Source organism: Amblyomma americanum, chromosome 2 (genome assembly GCF_052857255.1).
Source record: "Amblyomma americanum isolate KBUSLIRL-KWMA chromosome 2, ASM5285725v1, whole genome shotgun sequence".
Classification (NCBI taxonomy): domain Eukaryota; kingdom Metazoa; phylum Arthropoda; class Arachnida; order Ixodida; family Ixodidae; genus Amblyomma; species Amblyomma americanum.
Genome location: NC_135498.1, coordinates 131,572,845 through 131,596,928, shown reverse-complemented (window position 1 = coordinate 131,596,928; position 24,084 = coordinate 131,572,845). Strand labels below are relative to the sequence as shown.

General features: G+C 48.6%; 1 protein-coding gene across 1 annotated transcript; it reads left to right on the top strand.

The window, feature by feature from the left end:
- The first annotated feature begins 5,129 nt into the window (after positions 1–5,129).
- On the top strand, positions 5,130–22,497 carry LOC144119089 (heparanase). The gene is made up of 9 exons (XM_077651804.1): positions 5,130–5,396; positions 11,094–11,263; positions 12,636–12,811; positions 15,441–15,611; positions 16,746–16,896; positions 17,451–17,498; positions 20,012–20,212; positions 21,090–21,327; positions 21,974–22,497. Exons 1-9 carry the CDS (start codon positions 5,166–5,168, stop codon positions 22,283–22,285), a joined length of 1,698 nt encoding a protein of 565 aa, XP_077507930.1. The 5' UTR covers positions 5,130–5,165; the 3' UTR covers positions 22,286–22,497.
- The last annotated feature ends 1,587 nt before the right edge of the window (positions 22,498–24,084 follow it).

Sequence of the window (24,084 nt, the reverse complement as noted above, 5' to 3'; positions counted from 1 at the left end):
TTCAAAAACGGAACTTTTGAGCCGCCCGCATTAACCTCTTCCTCAGAGAATGAGACTACTACCTTCCCTTTTCTCAAAAAATCCTGCCCTAATATACCTGACACTCCGTTTGGCAGAGACACCGTGTCCGGGCATACGTAGCAGGGGTGCTCCAATGCAATTCCGCCGAGAGAGAAGTGTAACCGGTAGAGTCCACTTATGCCAAGAGGATCCCCCGTTATGCCTACAAATTTGGTTGCCATACCACCAGACGCTTCCAACACATCGCGGTCCCCCTTCCTTCGAAGCGTGTTAAAACTTCTCTCCTTAAGCAATGTCACCTTTGACCCCGTATCTATCAACAATTCCATGCAACAACCATTTAACTTGCAACGCACAACAGGGCATGCCTCGTCGGCCACACAAACTACCACCACCTCATCATCCACTGCTCCCTCCCCACGCTCCTCAGGCTGGGGAGGACTAACTAGTTTTTTGTCTCGGTATCTGGAGCCCCGCTGTAGGCTTGCTTAGGGCGTGTCTCACCTGCTTCTCTTTGTGGCTCCCCACGGCGCACGTTTTGGCAGAACCTGGCGATGTGTCCGCGACCCTGGCAAGCGAAGCATACGATTTCTTCAAAATCTCGCATACCGCGCCTGTAGCTTTGTGGCGGTCTCCGGTTTCCAGCGAATGAGCGCTGTTGAGCGCGCGCTTCAACCTGACGTTCTACCTGCTGAGATAGCAGCTGTTCTAAGCGATCTAACCGCTCTGTCAAGAGAGCAACCTCAGGGTTGAGCACCGCTCTCTCTATGACGCGTACTCTCGCTGCGGCTGTCGTTAACGCCTCATTTTGTTCCTCATCCAATGCGGCCTCCACGGCTTGGTCGAAATTGCTCGGCTTGCGCGAGAGCACGAACCGGCGCACGGGGTCTTGCAGACCAGCCACGAACAAAGCGGTCATTTCCTCTTTAAGTAGATCCTCCGCGTATTTCTTCCTTAGCTGGTCTCCTTCCTCCTCCCTGCTTAACGTATCGCGTGCTAGGCGCTGAAGCCGCGACGCAAATGTTCGCACGTCCTCCCCTACCATCTGTCCGGCGTCACGGAACCTCTGTACCCGCACGTGACGTGGTTCAGTGTCGAAATGCTCAAACGCGAGCTTCTTAAATTCCGCAAATGATTTTGTGAATTTTACTTTTTCGTCTCGCCAGGCAAAATCATGAGCAGCTCCTGCCATCTTACACCTCGCCATTCCCAGCATTTGAGCATCGGACCATCCCCCCATTTTCCCAATCTCTTCTAGCATGGAAAAGAAATCGCAGATTGGAACCCCTGTTTTATCTCCCGTAAACGTCGGAATGACGCTTCCTAATGCCAGCATGCTTGCTCCGAGCGACGGCTGTGGAGTGGGAGCTCCCTCAGATACAGTCATTTTTTTTTGCAAGCCCTCCAGTGCCTCAAGCCTCTCAAATGGGGGTAAAAGTCCCACAATCAGTCCCGTGATTCCCTTTTGATTACAATTTTGAAGTCATGAATGTCACAGCATTCAGAGGACATTTGCTTTTGAGACCCCACTTCTGACACCAGTGTGATGACCCCCATAATGCGCAGGTCCACACGGGACGGAGAGGCAAAGAGACACCGTATGGCTCAGTTTAAACAAACAGGTATATTCAATAATTACACATGATTAAGGTTATACATCAGAGGCTGGGGCGTCCGAGCTTACGTGCCGACGACTTCATGGGGGCGATGGAGTGGCTCCGGAGTTGGGCTCGAGCGGTTGCTGGCAGAAGCTGCACGCCGTCGGGCTTCGGCGCTGAAGGCCCTCTTCGTAGCGATGTCGTCCTGAGCGTGGATGCAGTAGAATTTCAATAGTCGTCCGTTTCTTCGAGGATGGATCACAAACCCTTCCTCTAGTGTCGTTCGGCTTGGAAGATGAACAGGAGGCGAGCTTGTAGATGATGACAGCAGAGCATAATTTTACAACAGAACAAACTTTGCACTACTTTACTCATCGACCGGGCAGGTTAGTGCCTAAGTAGCATCACATTACATGCTAAGCATGGAGCCCCAGCTCAGACTGGACTGCATCCGTTTACATGCGCTTTTAAGCACTTGATTAACAAAGGACTAAGGGCGGTCATTTTCAGTGGCCCGCCCAAAGCATCAATTCTCCAATCCAAAATAACATGCGAGATGGGGACCACCCCTTGGGTGGGGCTTAGCCTCGAACCCAGAGTCTGTTAACAATACAAACTAAATAAACAACAAAAACGCCACCACTCTCTCTCAAGTGAGAGTATACACAGGCTCTCTCTTCGGAGCTAATTCACTAGCGCCTGTCTTTCCACATTCTTGGCGAGTCTTGCCTGTCCGCCATGACAGGTGTCCGTCACGGCCCTTCTGGGAAGCTGTGGGTGCCTTCCCGGCGATAGCCCACGACAAAGGGGGGGGGGAGGGAAAGAATGTTGTCCCAGTGGCCCGGAAATTGGGGAGGATAAAGCCTGTTTCCCCGGGGCGGCGGCGGGTCCGGTTTTTCTGGTCGTCACTCAAAGAGCATGGCTGGGTAATTGATGATGCCGCTGTCACGGGTCTCCGTCTACGCCGCGCCGTCGAACGTGGATCCTCGTAGCATACACGGAATGTCACACTGCGTGTAAACACCTGGCGGAGAACAGACAGGACGTCAAGCCCGTTTGTTCGAGGAATGCAGAGAGGTTCACAAGGTTCGCTCACGGGTGAGCGCACTGCCCTGCGGCCACAATAGCGTCTTGAAGGAGTCTGGTAGTATGCCCAGCGCTATATAGGCCGCAAGTATATCGCGACGAGCATCGGCGAACGCGGCACAGTAAAGGAGCAGGTGCTCTAGTGTTTCCACGACCCGTTCCTTTTTCTTGCGGACAAGTATATATTGGCCAGACGGGTCGTTGTATTAACACGCGCCTAACTGAGCATGCTAATACATTGGAGGCTAACAAACCTACGAATCTAGGTGATCATGTCAGAGACTGCAAATCTTGCTTCCCTTCTTTTCATCAATGTGATGTTTTGTACAATCACCCAACACAGTTAACTAGGGAGATTATGGAGGCGATATATATGAAGAAAAAACTAGATTTTGCGTTAGCAGCCCGTCGGTTTGCCTGCATAATAGTGAAGTTTGGTTCCTCGATCCCACATAGCTACACATTTGTTTGCTTTGTTATCTTGTTTGATTCTGCTGTTTATATACCTGGTTTCCTGTGAATGAACCTTCGGTTGTGAGTTAGCGCTGGTCCTGTGGTTTTCTTCACTTGTCTCCGTCTTTTGCGCAATTTCCCCTTAAGGTTTTTTCATAGAACGGGTGAAAGACCCATTTCTCAAGCAATCACACTAAAGAAGCCGAGCACCGGGCAGGGGAAAGCTTGTACACATTATCACAGGTGGGTACCCGGAGGCACTGGGGATCAAACCTCGCACCTCCCGCATGCGAGGCGGATGTTCAAACCTCTAGGCCACCGCTGCGGTAGTTATTTGCCGCAGATTTTACACAAGGCAGTCTGCACTTCAGCCGCAGGGTCAAAGCCTCGGAGATGCAGCAATTGTGGTTTAAAATAATGTTTGGAAACCAAATTGAGTATGAACTCCGTGATTGGAGTTCATATGTTTCAGGATTCCATGGGTCGAAGCTGCGGTCCTGTTTACGAGCCATTTCTGGCTCTCGGGCCTGCGCTGAGCAGGGCGGCCTCCCTCTGCTTATGGTTTGGTGTAGACATGAGGTACATGGCCTCGTTTTTCTGGCGGGCCCATTACATGCGGTAGGTATCCACAATTTCTCCGCAGGCCGACATTCTGGCGCGTAAAGTTCGTCGTACCAGGTGTGGAGTAGCCATAGGTGGTTTTGAAAAGTAGTACGATGGATGGATAGATTGACGGATGGACGGACGCACGGATGGATGGGAAGGAAGGAAGTTAGAAAGAAAGAAAGACAGGAGCGTCCTCTTTGAAACGGGGCGGTGGCAGTTGCCACCACGCTCGGATTTTTCTTTATTTTTATTTAATAGTGTTATGAATTGTTCTGAAGTTCACAATTTTCTTTAAGTACATTTTCAGTCCTCCACTTCTAACCTTATGTCACTTCACTGCTTTTCAGCCACAAATATTCTAATCGCTTTTTGCTAACTTCCGCCACAGATTGATTCTCATGACCAATGTTAGCTCGAAAACCTAGGACCTCAGGGAGACTGCCTGTGCCTGCGTCGACATCTGGACGGACACCGTCACATTCCAGTATGAAATGTTCAATTGTTTCTACGGCTTTACGTGACACATAGGTCGGCCGGCGGAAACATGACCCTGGCCTGCCATTCCACACTGATGCCTGACACCTGATTTAATATGTGCTGCTGGTCCTTTGACTAAGATATTAAACTTATTTTTGGAATATGGCGGAGTGCTATACGCATTCTGGCACTGTCTCCGGGATCGGCCCGGGGCCTACGGACCTATTAGTGCACTTTTTCTTTCTATCTTTGCTCTCCTATCCTTTAACTCTCTTACTTTCAGCACGCGGCAGCGAGCGTGGCTCGGCTTGAGCCAGTGAGCAGGCCCGTGCACTTTCCTTTCTTTCTTCCTGTCAGCAACAGCAGCAGCACTCCACACTGGGGAAAGGGGACGGGGAGGACATTAAAATTGCTTTTTGTCTCTCTCACCAGACACAGTACATGCATCATCTTCTTGGTTAAATTGGTTTTCGTGACTGTGGTTCTTTTCCGTTAAGCTGCGCCACCAAGCGGTGAATAGAAGGCATATAATGGGAAGTGATAAGAACACGATTAAAAGCGTTCGTTCCCAACAGTTTTATGGTGCCGTGGTATAGACCTGCGTTTTTTAATGCCTAAAATAAAGAGCAGTTCCTATCACTTTGCTCACATTAACTTTTTTCTTCTTTTATTATACCAAGCAGTAACGAAAAAAAAATCGTACCGCTATATCTGGGTGTGTGTAGCTTTTTTGTTATAGGTCTGTGATGATTTCGGGGCACGAGCTAAAATCGCCGATCAGATAAGTGTGAAATTAGCTCGGAGGCTTGAACTGAAGTGTGAGTTCTGTGCCCTTGAGAGAAAGGAAACACGCGAACGGAGCGGAGAGGGTTGCCACAGGAGGGCGTGTTGCGGCAGTAGAAGAAGAAGCGCTACCTGACAGCCATGTCGCACCCCAGCAAGGGGCGACGGGCGCCCTCGGGCGCCCGCAAGCCAGCCCGTAAGGACCATTCAGGGGAGGGGCAGGAACTGCCTCCGGTGACCACGGTGCAAGCGGTGGGCCACCTGTCGCTTCTGCTCCTCTGCCTGGCAGCGTTGGGGGCGTCCTGCTACGCCTTCTACCTCTACTACCTGGTTCCCGCGCTGGGGACGCCGGGCTCCGCTCGCAGCTACCAGGTACCGCTCACGAACACTCGCTAGTGAACTGCTGAGTGGTGTTCGAGGAGCAAGTTGCCTAGAAAGTTTTTACCCGATTTCCTTCCCATTCTTTTTTTTTTCGTATTTTCTCAAACGTTCAGAAGGGCTTCGCGAGCACGCAATTGTAGAACGCAGTTAATTGCCATCGCTGATGCCGACAAGCAACTTACCATTGCTGCTAAAACAAGTCAACCATGTGCACTAGAGCCACCGCCAGAAAAGACTAACAGAACATCTTCCGTGCTTAGCCCTTTCAAGTGCCTCTTGCCATTTAACGTGAAAAATATTGTTTTCCTCGGATATCTCATGGAGATGTACAGAATTCTGATGAATTTGCTTTTCAATGGGAAACATCCACTATTTCTTACAAGCAAGTAAACAATTGTGTACAAAGTACCATGATGGTCGCAGATTTGCAATAAGGGCTAGCGTACTGTTCTATTCATTGGACGAGCATACGTGCCCGCAGCCGGCGGAATAGACCCCATGTGAAGCTGCCGGCCGTTTGTGCCATTGGCTGGCTGTGCTCACGTGATTATATTGCCGGAATATTCCACAGGCGCACTCGAGCAGACGACGCCTAGAATTCCGATAGCATGACAAGATATTTTATCTAACGCGTATCAGAATGGATGGGAACGCGGATTAATGACATCCTAGCGATGGCGTAGAGCTAGAGCGTCCGCGTCGCGTGCAAGAGGACCGGGGTTCGGACCCCAGTGCAGCGCAATTCTCCACCGGGTTAAAAAAAAGCCCTCCGCGTGTCAATGGAATTGCATAAGCAGGCCTGGGGTGTGGTTTGATCTCGTTGACCAGAACCGACAATGCACTCCCTCACCAGAACACGATTTGGCCACCCTGGTGTAGTACTTGGCCACAACCTTCGATGAGCAATCTAATGAACCCTCGGCCCTCAGTCCCCAGCGGCTGCGGAGCAACTGACCAAGGCGGCGGTCAGACCTGTAACGCAGCGGATGGTATATCGAGTCTCTGACTCCGGACAGGCCACCATTCAAATCTGAACCCGGCAACGTTTGACGCTAGAACCTTATCTAGTGAGGCTGGCCTAGCAGTGCTGTTCGAGAAATTAGCGGACATTAAATGGGATGTCATAGGGCTTAGTGTAGTTAGGAGGACAGATGAGGAACATAAAGGGAGGGAACACACTGTGCTATCGCAAATATAGACGAGATGGGATTTATCATAAATCTGGATAGAGCTGCAACATAGAGGGGCTCTATAGTATTAACGAGAGGGTGGCAGCTATTGGAATTAATCTCAATAGGAAGCACAAACTGAAGGTGGTGCAGACCTACGCGCCTACATCCATTTCATGATGATCAGAATGCTGAAAGCTTCTTTCAAAACATGGAATCGGCAATGAACATAGTAAAAATCACAGTACATTGTACAGATGGGGGACTTCAATGCGAAGGTGGGCGAGAAGCAGGCTGCCGACCAGGCTGTTGGCGACTATAGGATAGGTTCTAGGAAGAGCAGGGGAGCGCTATTAGTAGAGTTCGCAGATAGAAATAATTTACGGATTATGAATACATTCTTCTGCAAATGAGAGAACAGGAAGATGACCTAGAAAATAGCCCTAGTTGTGAGATTAAAAATGAAATCGACTTCATACTAGGCGCTAAAGCTGGCATCGATCAGGATGTGGATGTCCTCGGAAAGGTGCGTTGTAGCGACCACAGAATGGTAAGGTCTGGAATTAGCTTAGACTTGAGGAGGGAACGGAAGAAGCTAGTGAAGAGGAAGCCCATTACCGAGCTTGCGGTAAGAGGGAAATAGAGGAATTCAGGATATCGCTGCAAAACAGATACTCAGCTTTAATTGAGGAAGAGTATCATAATGTTCATACAATAAATGATAATCTGCCAGCTATCATTACGGAGTGCACGGTCGAAGTAGGCGGTAGGACGGTTCGACAGGATACCGGCAAGCTATCTCAGGAGATGAAAGATCTGATTAAGAAACGTCAAAGCATGAGGATGTCTAACCCTACAGACAGAATAGAACTTGCAGAGCTATCGAAGCTAATAATTAAGTGCAAGGTAGCTGACATAAGGAAGTTTAGTATTGAGAGAATCGAGCATGCTATAAAAAACGAAGGTAGCCTAAAATGGGTGAAGAGGATACTAGGCATAGGTAAAAACCAGATGTATGCGTTAAGAGACAAGGAGGGCAATGTTATTAGCAATATGGATAAAATAGTTAAAGTAGGCAGAGAGGTCTACACAAATGTATACAGTAGCCAGTGCAATCAGGACGTTAATGATAGAGACAGGGGCGCACAGCAATGCGTCATCCCGCCAGTAACGAAACAGGAAGTCAAGAAAGCCTTAGAAGCAATGCAAAAGGGAAAAACAGCTAGTAAAGATGAGGTAACAGCAGATCTGTTGGAAGACGGAGGGGAGATCGTGCTAGAAAAACTAGCCACCCTGTATACTCAATGGCTTATGACCTCGACCGTACCAGAAGCCTGGAAGACTGCAAACATAATCTTAATTCATAACAAAGGATACGCCAAGGACTTGAAAAATTACAGACCGATCAGGTTGCTGTCTGTTGCCTACAAGGCATTTACTAAGGTAATCGCTAATAGAGTCAGGGCAACCTTATACTTTAATCAACCAAATGATCATGCAGGCTTTCGTAAAGAATATTCCACAATAGATCGTATCAAACGATAGAGAAATGGGCAGAATATAACCAACCCCTATATATAGCCTTCATTGATTACGAGAAAGCATTTGACTCAGTGGAAACCTCAGCAGTCATACAGGCATTGCCGAACCCAGGCGTAGATGAGCCTGATACCAAAATACTGGAAGATACATATAGGAACTCCAAAGCTACCATAGCCCTTCATAAAGTCAGCAATAAAGTTCCAGTAAGAAAGGGCGTCAGGCATGGAGACACGATGTCGACAATGTTATTCACCGCCTCTTTACAGGAGGTATTCCGAGGCCTGAATTGAGAACAGTTGGGGATATGAGTTAATAGAGAATACAATGTACCCAAATAATCTGCGATTAGCTGATGACACTGCCTTGCTGAGTCACTCAGGAGATGAACTGGAAGTCATGATCAATGAGTTAGAGAGAGGAGTACGGTGGGTCTAAAAATTAGCATGCATAAAACCAAAGTAATATTCAACAGTCTAACAAGCCAACATCAGCTCACAATTGGCAGCGAGGTGCTGGAAGTGGTAAAGGAATACGTCTACTTAGGGCAGATATTGACAGCTGATCCGGATCATCAGAGGGAAATAACTCTAAGGATAAGAAGGGGGTCGAGCGCATATGGCGGGTTCTCTCAGATTATGAATAGCAGGTTACCAATATCCCTCAAGAGAAAAGTGCAACAGCTATATATTACCGGTACTAACCAACGGGGGAGAAACATGGAGGCTAACGATAAAGGTTCAGCTTAAGTTAAGAACAATAAAGCGAGTCATGGAAAGGAAAATAATAGGTGTAACGATAAGAGACCGGCAGCGGGCAGAGTGGGTCATGGAGGAGGGAAAACTTTATTAAAGTGAAGGGGAGTTGGGCGAGATTATGGGTGGAGCCCTCATTCCAGGGCTCCACTGGCTTGAGCTGCCCTGCGGACCTGTTGTATGAGGGCTCGTTGGTCCTCCAGGTTATCGCTTGTGAGCAGCGCCTCCCACCGCTCAAAAGACGTGTTTTCCGTCTGTAGAGTGTTTGGTTTGGCCCCACACTCCCACGAAATGTGGAATAGTGTAGGGAGGGCCTGGCACCAGGGACAGGTGTCGGAGTATAATGTTGGGTGTATGAGATGTAGGGGAACAAACTCGTATTAATTACATCATAGTCGAAATCAAGAGGGAGAAATGTGCTTGTGCGGGGCATGTAATGCGAAGGCAAGATAACCGCTGGTCCTTAAAGGTAACGGAGTGGATTCCAAGAGAAGGCATGCGTAGCAAGGGGGCGGCAGAAGTTTAGGTGGGCGGATGAGATTATGTAGTTTGCAGGCATAGGGTGGACGCAGTTTTCAAAGGACAGAATTAACTGGAGAGACGTGGGGAGGCCTTTGCCCTGCAGTGGGTGTGGTCAGGCTGCTGCTGATGATGATGAGTAGAAATCAAGAAAAAGTAGTGGGCTTGGACAGGTCATGTAATGCGAAGGCAAGACAACAGCTGGTCCTTAAGGGTAATTGAGTAGATTCCAAGAGAAGGCAAGCGTAGCTGGGGGTGGGAGAAAATTGGGTGGGCGGATGAGACTAATAAGTTTGCGGGGATGCTGTGGCCACATATGGCAAAGGACAGGGTTAATTGGAGAGACACGCGAGAGGCCTTTGCCCTACAGTGGCCGTAGTCAGGCTGCTGCTGGTGATGATTTATTAGAATGCAACCTTAAAGCTATTACGCCTGCACGGGAATTGTTAAATAATTTGGTGGCTTGTAAGTATTGGTTGTAACAAAACTAGGAAGGCAGTCGATTTAGACGGAGTGGTTTAAACACCGTTTTCGGCCCTAAAGAAGCTCAGAATGCAACCTAAAAGGTTGCATTCCAGAGGAAACAGATATTGGATTTTCCATTTTTGCTTTTCCATTGAAAAATTTCCTCGAGAGGGGACTTGAACTGCTGTGTGCAGCGTCGTAAAACGCGGCGCTAATAGGTTACGCCACAAAAATTATAAAAGAAAGCGCTTTATTTGAGCTCCTTTCCTTGGCGGTCGACGTCTCCTTCCTCTCTTCCTTTTGTTTCATTTTATTTCCTTTCCCTTTCTTCTCGTTCTTTTTCATTTGTTTTCCTTCCCTCTGTTTCCTTCCGTTCCTTTTGATTGCCCTCTCTTTCCTTTCCTTAGATTATTTCTTTCTTTCTTTCTTTCTTCCTTTCTTTCTTTCTTTCTTTCTTTCTTTCTTTCTTTCTTTCTTTCTTTCTTTTTTCTTTCTCTTTCTTTCTTTCTTTCGTTCTTTCTTCCTTTCTTTCTTTCTTTCCTTCTTTCTTTCTTTCTTTTCGTTTCCCTAAAATCTGATCAGTCAATATATCCGCTTCTGATGGGGCAATAATGTCTTTTCAGGACGCTCCTGGCACAGCGTAAGGGCTAACAAAACGTGCAGATAAAGCGCGTTTCTCCCTAAGCGTAATCAGGGTCAGAATTAAGCATATGCTCTGTGCGCTGCTCTATAAGCTGTTCCTAGAAAGCAGTGCGCAGAGCACCTTAAATGGGACAAAGAGAACGAGACAGGCACTTGCGATGTAGCGATAAAATGTTTCCTTTTTTACAGTCTTAACGCTGTTGCATTTATTCCGTTAACATGTACCATGCAGCCCGTATCAGTCATCTTCTAGAACTGAAGGTTGGTGGACATTGAGATGTTCGCTGGAACGCACATTACACAGCTAACCCGAGCTCGAGATGTCTCTGTCAAAGTGGAATAGGAGAGGTTCGCACTTCGCCCAGCGGTTGTGTAGAGTAGCATAGGCGGTGGCAGCGAGATGTAGCGAGTAGCTGAAGCTCGCATTTTCATTACACTTCTATATTCTAACGCATTTTCATTATACTTCTATATTCTAACCCATTCCAGGAGTCGCACAGTTCTTATTTTGCAGATACTTGCCCTATATATGTGCCCAATGACGTATGGCGTTCTGGACCACCGGTTCTTCATCCCTCCTACTGCATGGACGTGCGCAGGATGCCCCGTGGGTCCCGGTAGGCGCCAGCGTCGAGGGTCCGCGGCGCGTGTGCAACTTCTCACTGGACCTGGGGGCGCCGGTGCACATCGTGGACGACCGGTTCGTCTCCTTCAACCTGGACGCCGCGCTCTTTCAGCGCTCCTGGGACTGGCTAGAGCTGGACCTCGAGTGAGTCTCCTCACTTGTCATCCGCACCCTGAGGCCTCTGTCTCAGCCCCACGTCGAGACGGAACGGATTGGCGCTGCGAGGCTTGTATGGAATTGTATCGACTGCATACTCGCTTTATTCGTGATCATAGCTCTTAAAAGACTGCCTCTGTTCTTAGCACGAAGCAGGCCAACGTTGCCCACTTGCGAGTATTGGCCCGCCTGATCTGTTTCCTGTTGCACCCAAGTGCAAGCAGCTTGTGAGATTTAGCCAGGCAGTGGTAATTACTTGCGTAATGCGTGACCAGACCGAATAAGGGTGCTATAATCAGTAGGACCGCATCGCTTGCAAAGGGAGTTTGTAGTCCCGACTGTATACGAGCACCCGGTAGCACGCTGGCGATTTGTGCGCTTTTGAAGGGCTGTGTACTAACTGCCACCGGCATGACTGCAAAGTTTGCGCAACTAACATAACTGAGGTAGCTAGGTTCTGTCGCGCAACTTAGCGTATGACCTTACGCCTGATTTCATTGAAAACTGAACGTATCCTCTACGAAACACGACCCCGCACGAAGCTGCTGTGGCTTCTAAAAACGCCACCGGAGGTGTACATACGTTTCTCTCGCTAACTCGCCGTGTCATTGTTACCGTTCTTAAGCATATGCTATCGTCGTGATACTTAACCAGCAGCTGTCTTGCTAACAGATTGAGGACAGCCGAATTATTACTTCTACTGGTATTGACATGTGGCACCTGTGGCGTCGATCTCTGTTGGATAGGCAAAACTTCTTAGAACTTGCAAAACACTCCTGGCGGCCTTGTGAAAAGGCGTGCGTTAGAGATTGCGTATATATTAAGCGGATCTTGGCACAAGATGATCTAGGTAACTTGTAGACTTCACTGCCTGCGGAGAATTAAAATACTGCCCCTACGTGAAGCACCTAACGCGTGTTGAAGTTGATTGTGTCGGCGTAGCAAAAAAAAAAAAGGCGAATGCGGCATAACTCACGACGACCTCAGCAGTTGATATTGTTTTCTAGCAATCTGCTGTGCTCTAAACTGGAGGTATATTTTGCGTCGTACTCCCTGTTTTTCTCAAGACCAGTATCGACTGTCGTCGATGCTATCGTCGATACTTGTCTGCCGATGCAGCGTATGAAAATAGATCAGCATTAGACTTTTGCGATAGAACTGACATTTATTCAAGTCTAAGCCAAGCTTGCTGATATTCTCCCAAGCAAGCTTTAGTTATCGCGTGCCGTTGCATCCGGCCAGTGGCCCCGATTATGCGTTTGATGCTCTGACTTGTGCGTCGAATCGAAAGAAGCGACGGTCACGGCCCATTCCTCACCAGTTAGCGTTGAGAGGGGCAGTCAAACAACGCCCGCCGCAGGAATCCCCGGCTGGTGGCGCTGTGCCGGTCGCTGGCGCCCAGCATCCTCCGGGTGGGCGGGGCCACCAGCAACCTGCTGCTCTTCAGCGAGAAGAACCGCACCGCGCCGGACCCGGTGCGCGACTGGCAGAACAACGTGCTCTACCCGGAGTACAAGGGACCCCTTGTCATGCACGGTAAACTGCATACGCGCCACCCGCATAGGAGCGTAAGGCAGGTTTCCCGTCAAGCACTTCGCCCAGTTAAAAACAAACGACAGAATCGTGCCCGAAATACAACAAAGTGACAGTTCTGTTCTCTAGTATTGTATTGTTTGTCTGTAATGTTGTACTATTTTTTCCGCTGCAGTTTTGTGTAGTTCTGTCGCTAAGACAACGGAGAGCACAGCACTACAAAAAAATTCTTTTGTTACTACAAGTTCATGGCAAAAATACCCCAAGAGATGTGCAAGAAATACTGTAAGAAACTTTTCTGCCATTTTTCGACACGACATGCTTTACTATTGGCGATTTTACCGAACTATACGCGGCGCCGCAGTCGAGCCAAGGTGGCAACCGTAAAGACGACTCAGTCTATGATCGGCCTGGGCTCATTAGCAATTTTCCGTGATTGCAGCACTGAGTCACGTTTTTTCGTCGAAGGTGAGCGCCTAGTTTTAGCTAAGCACTTTTTATTAGTCGGTTGAAAACACAGACCGGATGAAAAACAGGAGGTCGCCGACCTGTGCCTAAAAACGTCGGCCGTGCGAGCGGGCCCACACACGACCGTCGCCTCACTCTATTACGTTTTTGGCGTTGTCATGATCGCCAGCGCTGCGTGTTCGTACGTGGCGGGAAAGTCATAAATATGCCAGCACGTCTCGGCTTTAATTTTTCATTGTAAGGTAAACAGGCTCGTCGAAATCACTGCATAGCGCTGAAAGCTGAAATAATTCACGATGGTTTCGCTTTCGGCTGTCGAGTGCTTGGGTTTCAATTCAGCACTCCGAACCCCAGTAGCATTTAGGCGTGGCCATCACTTCAGTCGAGCAAGCAACATCCTTGTATGCACATTCGTAATTCTTGTTTAGATCGCTGGAGCGGTGCGCTATTGAACAAATCATAGCGCTCAAGTGCTCTGTTTAGGGCCACGTGCTCGTTGCTTGCTTCTATTTCTATGCAGCTTCGCTTGAGCACGAGCATTGCCCGTGAAACGCAGCACCTGCTGTAAACTTTCGTTCGTTCGTTCTGCAGAGGACCACTCGAGAGAGCTCCGATGCGAGCCTTCTCACGTGTGCACGTTCCATGCGTGTACTCGATACCATCGAGGCGAGCGAGGCGCGCTCTCGGAGGGACGACGGCGCGGGTCTCTCTGCTTTGAGGTTTTGTTTTGCGGGCCGTGATAACACAGAGGCTTTAGAATGAACAGGCACCGAAACGAAAAGGTAAAACGCACAGAGGAAAAAATAAAATGGCGACGCTTTAATCGTAGCTCCGGTTATTAGGAGGCACAACTTTGCGAGCATTATGGTTGCATCGCGGCAGCAGTTACAACGACCAGCAACGATTATCACCCTAGTCTTTCAATTAAAACCAAAACTATAGCGGCGTCGACTCCTTACTTGAAGAAAGAAGTCTCCCTGAAAATGTCGCTAACAAACAACGATCGAAGCGTGACTGGCTTGCAAATCCGAACTTTCTTCACCCAAGGCTGCCTTCTCCTTATGCTGCTAGCAGTGGTTAAGCAAGTGAATTATGCCTTATTATGCGATACAGCGCGAACAGAAACAAGGACGAAGAAAGACGAACACACCACAGTCCTTGTCTCTGTTCGCGCTGTATCGCATAATGAATTACCAACTAGCCCGATCTGCCACTCTTGTAAGGTAATTATACCTCCCGGCTTTTCCATCTTGTTCACTTAAAAAAGGTGCGCATTCTTTTTCCGGAGATGACGTCTGAAAGTGGTTGCTACCAGCGGCATGCAGCGCGATCTGTCGGGCGAGTCCACCGTAGACGGCGTCGCGGCGCGGTCATAGTGTGTGGCGTCGATGTCGTGAAAACCGGCAATATTTTTATAGGAAAACTGTTGACGTCAACGTCACAGCGCGCCGACGAAGCACTCGCAAAGCAGGAAGCACGCTTCCGCGCGCCGCCGATCCTTCTTATACTAGTTCGCGGCATTGATTTCGTGAAAATCGCCATTACCCCCTTCCGATATTCGGTTAGCGTTAACTCATATCGATTAAACTCGATAGGGAAGCGCTGACTTGGCCGCTGCGAAGTGTCACCCAGAGTCACAACTTTGCTTAGATGACTTATTCATAACAAGAAGCATAAAAAAATAACAGTTATCGCTTTCATCTGGAGCGAAAGTGACAACGATAACGCACGCACATGAATTCCCTTCGCTTTTTGTTATCATTACCATATAGAATTTATAATTCGCGGTGAGCCGCTCATCCCATGTATACAAGCTTCTGATTTTCTCAAAGACGTCGGCATAATTCAAGAACTGTTTTTTTCGAATAACTATGGGAACTTTAATCTATGCATTTTTAAACTCAGTGTTTTATACCTCACATTTTACCTTCATAATTTCACGAAATGCACGCAAATTTATGTTTTAATTGTTATTAACTGCAGGGAGCATAATCTAGTTATGTGTTCCGCATCGTGGGCTCAATCGTCGCTGCAATACTGAACTAGAAATACATCTACTATTCCTACTACCATTTTTATTTAGCCAACAAATTTCTGCGCATATAGAACTGGGGGGTCAGCTCATTTTTCCCCCGGGAAGTTACATCTAGACAGTTCTGTCCAGGCGACGACTGGGTCCGCCTGAACACGTTCGTGAAGGCCGCCGGCTGGGAGCTGCTCTTCAGCCTGAATGGTCTGAACCGGCGCAGCGGCGCCTGGGACTCGTCCAACGCCGTGCGTCTGCTTCGCTTCAGCGACGTGCTCAAGCTCACCGTCCACTGGCAGCTCGGCAGCGGTACGCTGATGAGAAGGCTGCTAAGTTCGCGTGTTTACAAAGAGCGCGGAGCCGCAGATTTACTTGTCCTTCACCCAGCACGCTCAGGAAATGCGCACATGGTTGCCTTTAAACCACCCAAGATTTCATTTAATTAACGAGTTAAGGCACGCGCACAGAAATAATATCTGCAATATACATGGCATATTGACAGAAGAGCCACTTAATGCCCTTCGCATGCACCGGCATAACAGAAGGATCGCTGAGTCAAGGCCTGATCAACATCCGAACTGTTTTCAGAACTGAAAAGGGGGCCAGGAAAATATGAAACTAACTTCAGTGGTTCAAAAACTATTGCCAAGAATATGAAAATGTTTGGCTTTGTGAATAAAAACTTTACGGCAGACTGTCAAGAAACAAGAAGGTGGCAGGAATGTTTTTGCCTTTTATCTGCTCTTGTTCCGGGAACTCTCGCTGAACCTAATGCTTTATATCGAGACTACCAGACTACCCTTTTTCTCCGTTCTCTACTTCTTTCTCTTCTTTCAAGTCCGCTGGCTTATAAGGATAGCCTATTCTCCTACCCAGGCGGGGAAGCATGCAGCGCGCATACTTTTGCATGCATGCCTGATTATGCAAAATTGAGCGCTATTTATACTTATCCAGAAGCTCGCTAACCCATTGTTTGTGACGTCCGCAGAGTGCTATAAAAAAGGTGGCCGCTCACATCACACATGCAAGCCTTAAAATGCATTTCTGGATTACAAGATGAAAAGTGGAATAAGCAAGCAAAAAACCAAGCTGAGAGCACTCGTTAAATACTTTTAGCACTCGTGAAAGTGCTAACGTCAAACATAAGCACACACCCGAACGTAGAGGAATCTATAATTTTCCGCTGTTCGTCGGGAATTCTCTGCATTGGATATTTCCCAGGGCACAGCGAGAATTTGGAAACGCAGTAGAAATTTTAATTACGTTTTGTAACCCAAAATGTAATGCTAAGTGTCTGAACAAGCTCGGTGACACAGTTTACTCGCCATGTCTCAGCAAGATATACGGTGCCGTCCATATGTTGAGTCACGTTGTACGAAGCTGTGAGCTCCATGTGAAACGGGGTTGTTTCTTCGACGCGTCGCGTACTTTCGTCCGAAACAGAGCTCGAGGCGACGGGCCTAGTGCACGCGGACGAGCTGGCACGCGACTACGGCGCCCTGAGGCATCTGCTGCTCTTCTGGCCGGCAAGCGGAAAGCTGGTGGGGCCCGACATCGGCGACACCTCACCGGACGCCCTCGCCTTCCTCGACAGGTAGGGGGCGTCTTGTCCGCAAAGCGCACCCGGTTCATGGGCGAATTGATCAGCGCACTTCACAGGGCTCCGGACGGTCGAAACTTGCCCGAAACGCTCCATACAGCAACTGTCTTGGCCCACATGTCGATTGCAGACGTTAAGCATCTATCCCATACCGCAAACACTGGCTTTTCTGGGTGGTATTGATTCTGAGCGGACTGCTTGGAAAGGCGCTCAGAAATGGCATCTCTAGTTAACTATCCAGGAGTCCTGTTACACGAACGTTCATTGTATCATTACTGTGGGCAACAGTGCTGCTAGAAAAACATTTGTGGCTTGCCTGCCAGCGTTTTGCTGTCACTAATATTGGGCTTTCTTTATGCTCACTACAGACGGCCTATCAAGTGTAGGATAGGTTTGCTGATATAAAGAACCGGGGACACATTGACACCCTGCGACATGGTCTAGATTCGAGGGAGTGCCTTTTCTTGTTTTCCCGCGCTCTCTTACTGGCCGCAGTTTCGCGCCATTGCAGATTAAAAGTGCTTATGTGGCTTTTCACTGCCTCGCAGCTTCATCGAGGATGCCTACAAGAGCATCGACGCCGTCACGTTCCACTAGTAAGTCGTTCCACTTACCCAGACAGTGTGGCCTCGCTTTTCGGTGGTCTGCTCCGTTTAAACTGCGCATTCCGTTGCTGTCTCCAGATGTGCGTTCCTGTTAATCAGGACTGCGTCGCGGGTCAGTGTGTCTTTAGCAGCGCACGCTATGCAGACGGTCTGTTTCTTCGTGACTTGAATATTTTGTATGCAGCCCTCGCTGCTCTAGACTACTCAAACGTGAGATATTTTTTAATATCTGTGCGTGCGGCGGAAGGAGCTCGTAGAACGTCCGGTCTAAGAATCTTTCACAAGCCGGTTGACTGCGATAAACTACGTAAGCTCCTTCTACCAGGCATCCAGTAAAGATACCACATTCAGAGTACTGCGCTAGAACGGATGGCCAGAGCACAGTGCCTTAACGTAAAACGTGACAAATAAATTCAGTTTGATACTCTGGGATTGCTCATGCCGATTCCTGGCACTCTTGTTGGACCTCTGGTGAAAACAGAAAACGCGATATCTTGCGAAAGAAGGAAACGACTTATCTATAGCTCCCGTTGAGTCGTCGGCCGCCGGAACTGTTTACGGTTCATTGAAAAAAAGCAAGCCAAGATTGCACTATACGCGGATTCTGCTGACAAAAATGACCGGAGCCGTATTTTTTAGGGATTCATTTAATTTCTATTTCATTTGGCTCTCTGCGATTGGACGCTGCTCCTAGTAACGTAGGCCAAGGGAGAAGACGTCAGGCTGGTCTTGGCAGCAACATTCCTATAATTCAGTTTACTTAAACAAAATCATCCCGCGCACACGTTGCACTGGCAGCGGTGCCGACACCGATGAATTACGGAGTACAACGACGTGTTTCACGCGCCTGAAGAGGTTTGTCGCCGCTAAACTTTTCTGGGCAGTTTAACTAGGTGGCTGTCCGGCGGCGATTCTCCGCAGCCTGGCCCGTGTTCTTTTCGCTTCTTAGAACTGTCAGACGAGCCATAAAAATTCTTATTTCGCCAAATTTCCCCGCTCTAATTCTCTGAAAAAGGGAAAACTCCCCGAAATAAACATTACTGCTGTGATTGGTCGTTTGCTTACACACCTCTTGTTGCTTTCGTCGCTGGGGGCCTCACGAGAAATGAAACGAAAAAAAAAATTGGTGGCGGTTTAGCTTTGGTTAAACCTGGAGTGACGCGGTAGCTACAGCTGGCCGAGTGGAACTTGGTCACGTGACCAACCACGTGATCAGCCACGGTGCCACGCCGCCGGCAGCTACAACAAAACGTAGCGCAGCGCAGATCATGAAAATCGCCGCCTGTTCAGTAAGCGGCAAATGTGTACTCGCACTGGGATTAGACACTTCGTGACTAACTCGAGGTTTTTAATGCCCCAAATTCTAACCTAAACGTTGGCTCAACGTTGAAGATACCAATGTGCACACTGTAGGCTTTTCACAGGGCATATTCATGTGTCGAGACGTAGCAGACGAGGTACAGTTATGAGAAGACTGTTTTAAAACTCATTGCACTGGTCGATATGGAGCATGCAACGTTCCACGTCGCACTGAACTCTCTGGGTCCGCCACGGATTTTGCCGCAGCCCTGGGCTGAATGGTGAGGCGAAGTTTGTGTGTTCAGTGGCCGGTTTTGAGCGTGTTTTGATGAATAGGGGCGCATCCTTTAACGTATATTCACATCGCTGATAGGATTCCGCCACATTGACTAGCTATTATTCTGTGCTTCGCTCAATACGAGGAAGTAGTTTAAAGTGCAGCAGTGACGATAACGAAACGACGAAGATGCCCATTGAAAGTGTAGATTGTGAACCGAAAGTCACGGTTCACATGTACACACTTCTACTAAACCTTTTGTCGTTACTCTCAGAAAATAAAAAAATCTACACCGCAGCGCTGAACTATTCGGAAGAACAGTTAAGGAAACATATTGGAGATTGGCTATAGCTATTCTTCTCGCTTCGCACCTTAAGTATTCAAGTAGGGTGCAGCTCCTCGGCATATTCTTTAAGAGCTGATAAAAGCAAGAATGTGATCAGAGGATGCTCAGTTCGGCTTCTGAAACCTTTTGCGCTTGGCAACTTCCTTCGGGCTCACTGGCGGAACATGTACATGCTTCATACTTGGTTAGGACTGGGTCTCTCAGTAATGTATTCGGTTTGGCGCGGATTCGAAACCCTGCTGAAGATGTGCGAGTGGCATTTGATATTACATTTCCCCTTGTCTCAGTTCACTTTGCATGTCTTATGTTGACGCGACTTTCTGTCTTCCTTTCGGTTTCAGTGTAATATACTCGCAAATGACAACCGCCATTACTGTGTCAACACCTTCACCGCTTCTCCATGCCTTTAGAAACTATGTTCTCTTTGTATTTGTGTTCAAACGTATCGTACCACAGAGAGAAGGACGGTTGTTCATTTTGGGAGTGCCAGCACTTGTTATTATAGAAGAAGGCGAGCACGATGAGATGAAAGGCGCACTCGAACCGAGCCTTTCCGTTTTTTTTCCTACCGCACCGCCGCAGCTACCACCACCGGCAACCGGAGGGCACTGTGTCCGACCTGCTGAACGCGACCACGCTGCGCGGCCTGTCCTCCAGCATCCAGCAGCTGGGGTCGGTGCTGAAGCGCAACGGGCTGCGCAAGTCCCTCTGGATCACGGAGGTCGCCTCGGCCTCCGGCGAGGGGCTGCCTGCCGTCTCGGACACCTACGCCTCGTCGCTCGTGTAAGCTGAACGCGAGCGTGGGGCGCTGTAGACGAGAGTAGGGTGGCATGCTGCCTCCGAATACAGTAAGCGAATCATTTAGAAAATGAGAGGCAAAGAAAAGGGACACCTCATACTGCTTTCTCTACTACGGGGAGAAGTGAATGCGATCGCACTACCGCAACACACGTCTTCTCCAAGAGTTCCTACCCTAAGGCTAACGGGGCCAGGGCGCTCGTGATCTCATACCCGCATAGGGTGCATTCTTGGTAACAACCAGCTGGCTTACCGGGATAGCATTTATATTGGCCTCGATGTGAATGCCGAACTTTTAGGGTTTGTACAGCTCTGAAAGGAAGACTGATAATGTGACATTGCGGGCTAATACACCAAAGCCACAGATAGCTCGCATGCGTTCCACTGCCGGAAATCCTTTTTACAGGTGCATTTGCGTGATTCAAGATTCATGGAGTTTACTGCGATATCATTACGGTACTCTCTTGTCATTGTAGTAGCAGACATATGTCTTAACAAGGCATCAATGAAGTCAGCCGTGGCAAATAAATTAGATTTTAATTTCGGCCGTTTGTGCAGAGACAGTACGCCATCTGTGGTCATATGAGGCAGATACGCCTTGGCCCATATATGTTCACGGTGCACGAGGTATAGCCGCCGCCTCGCATTGAAGTGAGCTCGGGGAAACCATTTGAAGAGAATACATTGGCATCGAAAGCATACGATGGTATGCGCTAAAGCAATCATTGTTACTTCGATCGCTTATCAAGATGGTGAGAAGTCTCGGGAATTCCTTACCTACCAGACAAACGTGCCAGCTTTGCCAGTTTCGTTGAAGAACTCCAGCTTACACGCGTGCCCTGTTCTCACGTGTGCTGCGCAGGTGGCTAGACACCCTTGGCACGGCTGCCCGCCAGGGCGTTTCGGTGGTGTTTCGGCAAGACCTGGTACAGGGCAGCAACCGGCTGGTGGCCGAGGACGAGTTCCGGCCGCTGCCTGATTACTGGATCAGCCTGGTGCACAAGCGCCTCGTGGGGCCTCGAGTTCTGCAGCTGCGCACCCAGCCGACCGATGACGCAGTGCGCCTGTACGCACACTGCCTGCGGGACGGCGCCATCAAGGTACGCGCAAAGCCGCTAGCTGCTTGCGTGTGTAGAGGCCAAGCGCTCAGTATTTAGGAATTATCCAGCACGCTGAGAGAACAGCGAAACGGGACGACGGCTACAGGCCCAAAATTCCCAAAAATAGGAGCGCGCTGAGTGGCCTAATTTCACGCCCACGGTCGCACGCCGCTTCGTTAGTACATACCTTCCTTTTCCGCATCATAATCCGGTTAAAGCGGCTTTCCAAATCTGCTGTTATCCACGCCTTTCCATCAGCATTTTCTGAAACATACAATCAAACTTCACTCATTGCGATATTCGCGTTGTCCATAGTGCTTTTCAATGTATAATGATGCTAACTGAATTGTTATATGCGTTTTATATGCCCATGTATTTCGCGTCCAATGTACACTTATTTCTTAGGGGACAACGGGCGCGATTTCAGTGCGCGACCCATGTCTGGATGAATTAACGGTACGAAAATGCAGCGAAAAGAAAGGGCGATACCTCAGCGCAGAAAAAAAGGGAATTTATTGACCAACAGAACTGACTTGAGCACAAGAGGGCATTGTCGTCGTTTCTTGCGTCCTGTTCGCTGCGTTTTCTTTTTTTGTCATGCACGGCCGACTCGCCTTTGAGCTGACAAGCTGCTGTTGCACTGCAGAACCACCGAGGTGCAGTAATCGTGTTCGGTCTGAACCTGTCCAACGAGACGGCCGTGCTGACGCCCAAGGACCCAGAGCTTCTATCCAGTCACGTGATGGCGTATGCCCTAGGACCAGACCCGGCTGGGGACCTTGTGGCCGAAGACGTCCTGCTCAACGGGCGGCCACTGGCATTGAGCGAGTCGCTGCAGTTCCCGGACATTGTTCCGGCCGTGTTGCACCCCCGACAGGGCATGGCCATCGCGCCCTACGGCATGGCCTTCTTCGTGTTCGCCGACTACAAGGCACCTGCCTGCACGGGAACCTTTTGAAGGTCATCTCTGCGGGCGTCTTTATACCTGGTGTGGTTCAGCACGGCCCGAGAATAAAAGCGTGCACGGAGGAACGAAAGGAGTCTTTTCGCGTAGGCACCGCTGTATTTGAGATGCTTTACCAAAGAGGTCTAGCTGTCGAGTTTTTTATTACGCTGTGTAGAAAGCTGTGCAGTATATTTTGAATAAATGTCTTGTTTTCTGCTTCTCAATTAAGGTGACATCATAACCTGACAAAAAGAAACATGCTTGGATTCCTTCACCTTTATATGCTGCTGCTGCCTTTCAGTAATTGCATGACAAGGGAGAGAGAGTTAGGGAGTTTCTGTATAATGTAGAACGCGCACCTTTCGGCTCACAAACATTTTCGGACTTATCAGCACAAGTAGATACTGAGAACTGAAAACACTGCACCTTGTCCGCCATGATAGATTGCTGAGCCACCGGCCGATGAGTGCAACGCTCAGAATCGCAGAGAGGGGGTCGCACCGCGTGGCTTACCGTGCGATGCGAATTGACATGTTTTGATACGTGATATCTCTGGTGCCTGTTTATGTTCTGAAGGCTATGGCCACTCTACCCCTAAATCTATCGCTTCGCCAGATTATTTGTCACCCTCTCTCTTGACACTGTATACGCGTTAATGAACCACCACTTGATTTTATAGGCCACGGGGATTTTCCTGCTCAAGTCCACTCTCTTTGAGCTCGAATGCCAAAGCTATTATACCCTTTGCCCTAGGCCACGCTGTTTTTCTCAACATTAAGCGAGTGTAATTATCTTCCATCACCTGCTCACGGTCGCGAATTTTATTTGTACATTTTAGTTAGCCTGCAAAGTGGCCCTCTGGATGAGCTGAGTACCTGCAAAATACACTGCTTTCACAGCATACCAGATGCTTCAAATATCGTGCCAAAGTCGACTGGTAGGTCGAACAGCTCCATATGAGAGGGATCCTAAAAGAAACAGGTGAAGGTTTATGCATGAACCCAACGTCCTGTCTCAGGGACCTCTGCTCAAGCTCATATTCTGGCCTGTTTCACTTTTCGTCTAGATCATTTAATCGAGCGGAGCGTAACAACAATCCTCTCGTGTGGAGTTTTCGTCCAGCACAGTCATGTTGCTCTGGCAGACACGTTAGCCAACGTTCCCGCGATATTACTAAAACGTACGAGGCTGCAAATTAGCCTTCGTGGCTTATCTTTATGGTGATTATAAATCATAATGCTGACCCCAACCTCACGCGCTCGCCAAATTACCGGCAACCACCGCAGCATTTCGAGAAATTGCTTTTTGTAAGGATTAAGGGTATAAGCCATGTTTTGGTAACTGCGTTCACGAACGTGACAATCGTAATAGTCTCTGCAGGTTTTTTTAGCTCTCGATTGTTCAGCACTTTCTTCCTTGCTTAGCAATTTTGGTAATCCTTTCATTACTGGCGTTGTCAGCGTGTTTGGAAAAATGCCACATGCGAACTCCGTGAGTCTTGCTCACCTGACTGTGATCTAATTTTCTAGAAGCCTGTAGCCTTGTCCAATTCCAGGGGCAACACGTGCCAATAAAAGTTCACAAACTTATACCTTGTAATTGCGTTAATTACTACATGTATTATTTATTTCTCATCGGAAAATTACTAGCGCAGAATTTAGCGGCAGCCTTGGATATCGCGCGCTTCTCATTGTAAGGGGCACCAAGAACCTGTTTTCGGTACTTTTATATATGCGAAACGAAGAGTACCTTCGTATTTTTGGAAAATTAGAGGGCTGAACGTGATGCAAGGTATAACAAGATGGGAGTAA

What these genes read in the sequence shown, in the direction of transcription:
- LOC144119089 (XM_077651804.1), top strand. Translation starts at nt 5,166, where the DNA reads ATGTCGCACCCCAGCAAGGGGCGACGGGCGCCCTCGGGCGCCCGCAAG. An exon ending in GCTCCGCTCGCAGCTACCAG is followed by an intron (nt 5,397 to 11,093) that starts GTACCGCTCACG and finishes GGACGTGCGCAG; the next exon opens with GATGCCCCGTGGGTCCCGGT. An exon ending in GACGCCGTCACGTTCCACTA is followed by an intron (nt 17,499 to 20,011) that starts GTAAGTCGTTCC and finishes GCACCGCCGCAG; the next exon opens with CTACCACCACCGGCAACCGG.